Source organism: Arachis duranensis, chromosome 5 (assembly GCF_000817695.3).
Source record: "Arachis duranensis cultivar V14167 chromosome 5, aradu.V14167.gnm2.J7QH, whole genome shotgun sequence".
NCBI classification, from domain to species: Eukaryota; Viridiplantae; Streptophyta; class Magnoliopsida; order Fabales; family Fabaceae; genus Arachis; species Arachis duranensis.
In genome coordinates, this window is record NC_029776.3 from 23,020,300 (window position 1) to 23,027,986 (window position 7,687).

The 7,687-nt window shown below is 32.4% G+C and overlaps 1 protein-coding gene across 1 annotated transcript; it reads right to left on the bottom strand.

The window, feature by feature from the left end:
* Nucleotides 1-3,227: 3,227 nt before the first annotated feature.
* LOC107488795 (uncharacterized) lies at nucleotides 3,228-6,129 on the bottom strand (the record flags this gene model as incomplete). The annotated part of the gene is given in 8 exon segments (XM_016109570.3): nucleotides 3,228-3,498; nucleotides 3,691-3,738; nucleotides 3,830-3,921; nucleotides 4,041-4,106; nucleotides 4,281-4,370; nucleotides 4,666-4,875; nucleotides 5,297-5,330; nucleotides 5,772-6,129. Coding segments are annotated over 8 exon segments (987 nt in total). The 3' UTR covers nucleotides 3,228-3,380.
* Nucleotides 6,130-7,687: the final 1,558 nt, after the last annotated feature.

Here is a 7,687-nt window from a genome sequence, read left to right on the forward strand (position 1 = left end):
TGTACTACGTTTCTTGATACACTATTACTATTAACCACCTGTCAAAGGGGTGTTGTTTGGGTACAATGTTCATGGCTGCTGCTATGCCCTAAATCGCATCCCACCTTGGTCACTCAAACTGAATTCCATCTATAACCTTCTTACATTACACTAACTAGTACTATTTTACTTCAGTAGGTTTCTCCGTTATTAATCCTCTGCATTCTATGCCTTCAAACTTTCGTGTAATTACACAAACTTAAAAGTGACAAATTGATGAAATTGATATTTTTCATATACCAACTCCCACATTAACGTTAATTTTGAAAAAAGTTGCGGTTGAACATAACAACATTTGCATCTCCATCAAGCTTTTTCAAATACATGTCCATGAAGTGCTACTTGACTAGTTTTGTACAGGAGGGTTGGGGTAACATTATTAAAATATGAAGTTGTATTCGGCCTTTTTTTTTCGCTAGTGGTCCAGGCCCATTACGAGGACCCAAACAGAAACCAACAAGTACCCAATTCCCAACCAATACAACACCCTCTTCCATGCGGGTGTTGTATATTCCTTTCCACCTCCATTGCCGCTGGCGCTTATTTCACCGCCGTCTTACGAACTTCTTTTTGCAACACCATTTCGTACGATGGCAGCATCATCATGTCGCTGTGTCTTGGAAACGGTTGTCTTGTCTACTAACTCCCATCGCCGATCCATTTTCTGCATCCTTTCAGTATCTGCAATGCTCACTACGTGTTGTCGCCGCTGTTGAAGACCGTCAGATACCTCCGCCATTCAATCATCTATCCTCAAACCCTCACAGCGGCAACGCATTTCGTTGCTAAGCATATGGAGCTCTCCCTAAGTGGTTGCTGTGACGCCAAAGACTCGCCAAATCTAGTCTCCATTTCGTCGGCTCCCTGAGAATGACGACCATTAGAACATCGGCGATAATTACTAGTGCTTTTTGGGGTCTGGGTTTCGTTTTGCACATTTTTTGGGGGGATGAGGGTAGCCCATATTCCAGAGATCATAATGAACAAAAATAGGTAGCTCATTTCATCCAAAAAACTAATAAACCGGGTCTTATAACTCAAATCGAACCAGACCAAACTAAACCGATTTGCAAATTGATCAAGCTTTGGGTAAAATACATAATTCCAACAATTGCTGTACGGAATTCATCCCATTGAATTGGCATCTTCCTACCTAGTCCATCAAGGTCTTGGTTATACTTTTTCCACCAAAAACATTCTCTTCTTAAATTCAACTCGTGCAAACTTTACGACTTTTTAGATGAGTACGGAAGACTATGCCATTTAAGCTATAATTTGTTGACATACAAAATATATAGTTTGTACTTATATTTATTAAAATTTGTATACATAAATTAATATAATTTATATAATTAAATTATATATACACTAAAATTAGTCATCAAAATCAATCACTGATATAAAATATATGTTAAAATATAAAATAAATATTGAAGTGAACACGAATAAAATATTAATGTAGCATTAGATTAGATAAGGTATATGAAATGACAAAGGGACTATGGGACGACAATGATGAATGTAATATTGTCATTTAATTTATTTATTCCAACTTTTTATTTTATTTTTAAATAATTCTTTCGTTGTTGATATATTAAGCATCAAGCATGTCTTGCTTATTCATGAAGTTTATAACAAACAAAGTTGCTAAGCCAGGTTGATCAATTATAGTTATCATCTCCATAAAATAAAAAAATAAAATAAATTAAAATAAAAATTTCTCCGTTTGTTCTTGAGTCTCATCTATCAGCTAGTTGTTGAATCAATATCAATATATCATACTACTATAATGCATTTTTTCTTTTTATTTTACTGTTAGTTTTTAGTATATTTTTAAATCTAAAAAATATATTTAATTGAATATGTACGAAAAGTAACAATAAAAGCTTTTTTTAAAAAAGAAAAAAGAGAGAATGAAAAATATATTAAATTACAAAAGGATGATATAAATGGGATAACACCTAGTACATGTGGTGAACATTTTGGGCTGTGTCAATTGTTTTCAACAAATTTATCATGGCGCAAGAAAGGAAAAAGGTACTATTGATTTAATAAGAAACAATAAATGCTTGTTGATATAAAATGGTACTATTGATTTATGATGAAGATAAATAATTGAGATAAAAGTTTGAAGGAGGCTACTCCACTTTGAAATCAATACCTTAGACTAGAGGCATGGTGGAACCCAAGTTATGGATCATGGTCCTGATGCTCTATGATGTTTTCCATCTTATGAAAGTGTTGATGGTATATCATAACGTTTAATTTTAGCATATTGTAAAAGTGTTGTTTCTATTTAAAAGTATTGTTATTCTCTTTAACTCATTATTTTTTCTATAAACCACATTTTTAAAATGTGACTAAATAAATAACTTTCATGGAAAGATATTTTTGATAATTTTATTGAAGTAGGTAACATATATGAAATGTGTGATTTTGTCTTAATTTCATATCATGTCTAACACTGACCTCCGATATTGACTCCACTTAAAGTCTATAACTAATGATAGATGGTTTATGAATTAGAGCTTTGTTTTTTTGTTTAACTAAATAAAAACGGTCAAATTCTGAAAATAACGAAAACATCACCTACCACAAAAAAGTCTTTGTAGAGAGGCAAATAAGCAGCTGGTCAAACCATATATAGCAGCCTTCGTTAGTTGACTAGATTTAGCAAATTGGCCAATACATTTCACTGCCCTCTTTATTTACCAATTTATGATTATTATGGATTATGACTATTAATTATACCATATCAATGACCATCATAAGTGACAATGCGTTAGTTTACCTTTGTTTTGTACCTGCAAATGGTCTAATTCGATAATTACATTAGTGGTTAGTGGTTGATTTCACAGTTTGGAGTAAAAGGCAGAAGATAACCTAAGAAGACCATTTATAAGGTGGTCAAACGAGACCTACATGTAAACGATCTTTCTGTAGATATAATACATGACAGAGTTCAATGGCATTGTTTAATTTATGTAGTCAGTCCCACCTAGTGAGACAAGCTTTTGTTGTTGTTGTTGGTTGATTCCACGGTTTGTGATCTTAAGGTCACACGGAATTAACTTAAACGTTGCTCCAAAGCTCCCCTTCACCTTTAATTAATAAAATTATTCTAATTTGATGAACGTAGGGATAGGGTGGAATATTTCACACAGAAGCAAGACAACATAAACATGAGCTTACAAAATAGAGAAGAGAACTTTTATATGAACTCAATCTTGAATCTTACATACAAGTATCTATCGCCCACAATAATAAATAAAAATAACAAGATCCCATGAACAATTTTGTGGGGGTTATGGAATGGGAGTGGAGTGGAGTGGAGTTTAGTATCACCGGATAAACTGACAGGTCTCCGGAAACGTTCTTGACAACCACAAGTGCTTCAACCGGACGACCAAAGCAAAGGCGCCATAGCACGGAATGTGCATGACACCCACAGCAAAGTACCTAAACAAAGCTCAACATTAGGGCTTCATGCCAAATTGCTAGCAAATTATTCAACTTAATAGGTCATTAAAAGAAAATTGTTGTAGCTTTTGAAATATAGAGATATGCTCACATATGAAAGAGTTAAGACTATGGCAACAAATTTTAAGGTTGAGTGATGGTGAGAAATAGAACTTGAGATTAAGAACATACCACAAGGGTGCGTATGGCGACGACAAATCAAGGAACGGGTAAGGCCACCTGCAATAAAGGTTAGATATATTAATAATCAACAGCAGCAAATTTTGTCGATCAAAATGCAAAAATCGAAAGCTGGGATACGTATTTTTACCAAAGTGAAACACAAGCATGGATGATCCACTGAAAAATCACAAATATACCAGTCCACAAGATGAAGTATGCAAACCGGAACATTGGGAATCTCTGCATGTATTCAGAAGAAATATTTGTAAATTTGAACAAGATTAACTAAGTCAAAAATTATAAACTGCAGAACCCGAAAGTGCAGGGTGGAAACAGAAAAAAAAATAACAAGAACTCACCATGCAATTTAATGCCGTGTCGCCGAGGAGGAAAATAGCATTAACAGAGTGCATACAAACATCAAACTGCAAATTGACAAGTGCATAAATCTTGAGTAGAGAGGAAAATATCTTGGAAGAACAGATCCCTAGTAACATTGATATTCAATCCTGATTGATTTAATGATTTCAACATTTAATCCCGTATGTATAATTTACAAGGATAAATGATAGACTGAAAACAAAATAGATAATACTTACAAAGTGCAGCCTGAAATCGGCGGCTGTCATAAACGGATAAATAACGAGCCAGAATACTAAGTCGGTGAGCATTACAGCACCTGCAGAAGTCTATATATAAATGAAAATGAAAATCAATAGAATGCCTCTACCCAATTAATAAGAAAATAAATTTCAGGATGCATAAGGCAACAACAAATAGAACACAAGAGTGCAATGCAGAAATTGCATCTCAGCCTTCTACAAAAGTACTTCTTGTTGATGAAAAAAGGTAAAAACATGCAGTTATATTGAAAGGTAAAAGAGAACAGGGACATTGGAATAGTAAAAACAAAAAATGAATAATAATGTATATGCATGAAGAGATCTATGTTAACAAAATCATTGAGGAAAAAATGCAAAATACCTGAAAAATGATCTGAAACATATAACCCCATGCACCAGCAGGATTCCAAGTGTGAGGTTCCTGATCAGTGTGTGAATTCTTGATCAGGTTACGCTCTACCGCCCCATCAAGTATAGGAGCCGAATAAGTTCCTTGTTCAGAATCTGCAGTGTTGGCCTCAAGTTTGTTGTGGTTGAAACAACATCCATATATGGAGAAACAAGATGCAAGCTGAAAAAGAAAGTGATGGCATAAGTCACTACTCACTTTTAGAAGATATGAACTGAAAACATTGAAAAAGATAGTTGACTTATAGGTTCAATTATTTTATCTAGAGAGGATATGAAGTTATGAACTCTGAAAATGACTAGAACAACACCCCCCTTCTGGAAATAGATCCTCTCCTGTGAAAATCTCACATGACTAGATTGTGTGTAAGTTTTCACCCTCATGTAAAATTCGGTTGTTGATAAAGAAGGTCGGCGGCTAGACAACAACACATGAAAGAATTTGATAACTGGTGAAAATTTACAAAAAAAATCATGCAGAAATTCTAACATTGGATCGAATCCCTTGACCATCCCTTGCCTTTTCTGTAAAAGCAGACAGAGATCAAAGAAATGCTATTGAGTTAGACATTATGAAGTATTACCCCAAAGTAAATGGTGACCAAAGTGAAAGTCCACCTGTTCAAAAAAAAAAATAAAAATAAAGAATCACCATATATGTATAGACAAGAAAAGGTTACTCATAACAATTAATCCCTTTCCACCAATACTTCTTTATCCCATGAGTATTGACAACCCAATACATGCAATATGTCATCATAAGCACTGCGAATTTAATGAAGAATCTTCACCATGCACAATATGAGACCTCAAAAGAAAATGAACTATGCAAGAAAGTTTAGTACCAACTATGAGTCCAATAGTATTCACCATCCAAAGAGACAAGCACCATTTTTTGCTAAGTAAGCTGCAAATTTTATTAATTCTAAGAGGCTTCGGCATCTTATCTTTTTAAGTTCAGGAAAGCATAAGCATAAATTTAATAATCTATCTAAATAGCCATCACTACACAGTTCCATACAAGAGCAAAATATAGAATATACAAGTAATGTAGCTTACTGAGTGTAGAAGTAAAATATGCCACCTCCATCAACAATCACATTAACAATGAGCAAAATCAGAAGCACAAGAAAAGACACAATCCTGTAAATAAGCAACCAAGAAGGATGTATTCCTTTAAGACATGTATTCCACGCTTCACCCTTGTACAGAGAGCCAGCCGTTTCTCGCCGCCGCTGCCTTTCTCTCCTCTCATTCCTTGATTTTCTGAATTCTTCATACCTCCATATCAAAAACGATGCTAGGCCCATAGCAGCCAAAATCCATAGTGCACAGAGGAAGAACCTCCAATTCAACCAATAACTTAAGGTATTCGTATCTTCCGCCATGCTAGGTTGTAGAGTATGGCTGAAGGATCCTGTCAATCAATGTTCATGTTAAGAAAACTATGAGTTATTTATACCAGCATCAGAAAACACTCGTTCCCAGCATATTCTACAAAGCTCTCTATGCACTCAACATGAGTGAAGGATTGACAAAGTTTAACTAGAAAAGTTAATGTTAAGAAAACTTTTAACAGATACTACTAATGTTCTGGTGATTGATGGTAGATCTATCTCTTCTCTTACTCGGCCTCCTACCTCTCCCCCTCGAAGACATGTTTTTGTGATAATAGTTAACTCAAGTTAAAATTAACTAAGATTTTTCTTGTACGAATAACTGAATTATAAAAACTTTTGACTATCTACGATCTAGGTGCTCTAAATTTATAAGGGCTAATGTTGAGTATATTCCATAAATTATAATTTCAAATATTAAATTTTGTACAAATCAATTTTAAAGTTACAAAATCCAATTTGTTTTCAATCTACATAATGTTGTCCACATTTGAAAAATACACTCAATTATCAAATTTAAGTGATAGTTTTTTTAAATTTATTTAAAAATTCAAATATTGCAGCTTGATAAAAGTATGTTGATTATTATTAAAAGCTACAATTTATTTTCTGTTCAACTGGAAACCGGCGAAGAAAACGATCTAGTCCAACGTGTGAAACCGACATATTAAATAGCGTTTCAAAACTGTTGAATTGGCCTGTTATCCACCCCCTTTCCGCACTCACGTTACGAATAACGTGACACCATAACTGGTTGTGCAACTAGGAGTAGTTCAAAGAGATCGAAACGTCAATCTTTTTAAATTTTAAAATATTTTTAAATTTTATTTTATTTTAATTTTATTTTAATAAATTTATGACTAATTTAACAATAATGTATAATAATTATGTTTGAGTTGTTTGTATTAAAAATTGTTCTCGTATAATTATTATTAAATTAATTCTAAATTTTTTTAAAAATTAGCTATAAAAAATATATTTGATGTAAATAAAAAATTTTTAAGATAAAAATAAAATAAAATAAAATAAAATTTAAAGATGATTTTAAAATTTTTTTAACAAATTAAAATATATATATACTTTAACCAATAAAAAAAGACCCAAAAATAGAGAAAATGAAAGAAATGGTTACGTGTTGAAAGTTTGGTTGGTTGGCGTTGGGTGTGCCGTGTGGGGATGCGACAATGGAGAACACACACTTGAACTTGTTATTTCTAGTGAATAACAAACTGCCACGAAATCACCGTATGTAATGGTTGAAAACACCACGTCAAAAATAAAACAAAATTAAAAGACATTAATTCCATTAAAAAATCAAATTAAATAAAAAAAAGAATACTAACAAATTATAATGAAAATAATATTAAATTTTAATACATAAATTTAAGGTTTTTTTTAAAAAAAAGTCAAAAGTGTTAAAAAATATAATTTTGCATAATATAAATTTATGTGGTTTTAAGTAACATAAATTTAAGTTTTTATAAAATTTTTAATCTTTGTTGCTTATGTAATTTTTTTTAATAATTTTTATCGATGCATATTTTTTATAATTTATATATTAAAAATGATAAAGAAATA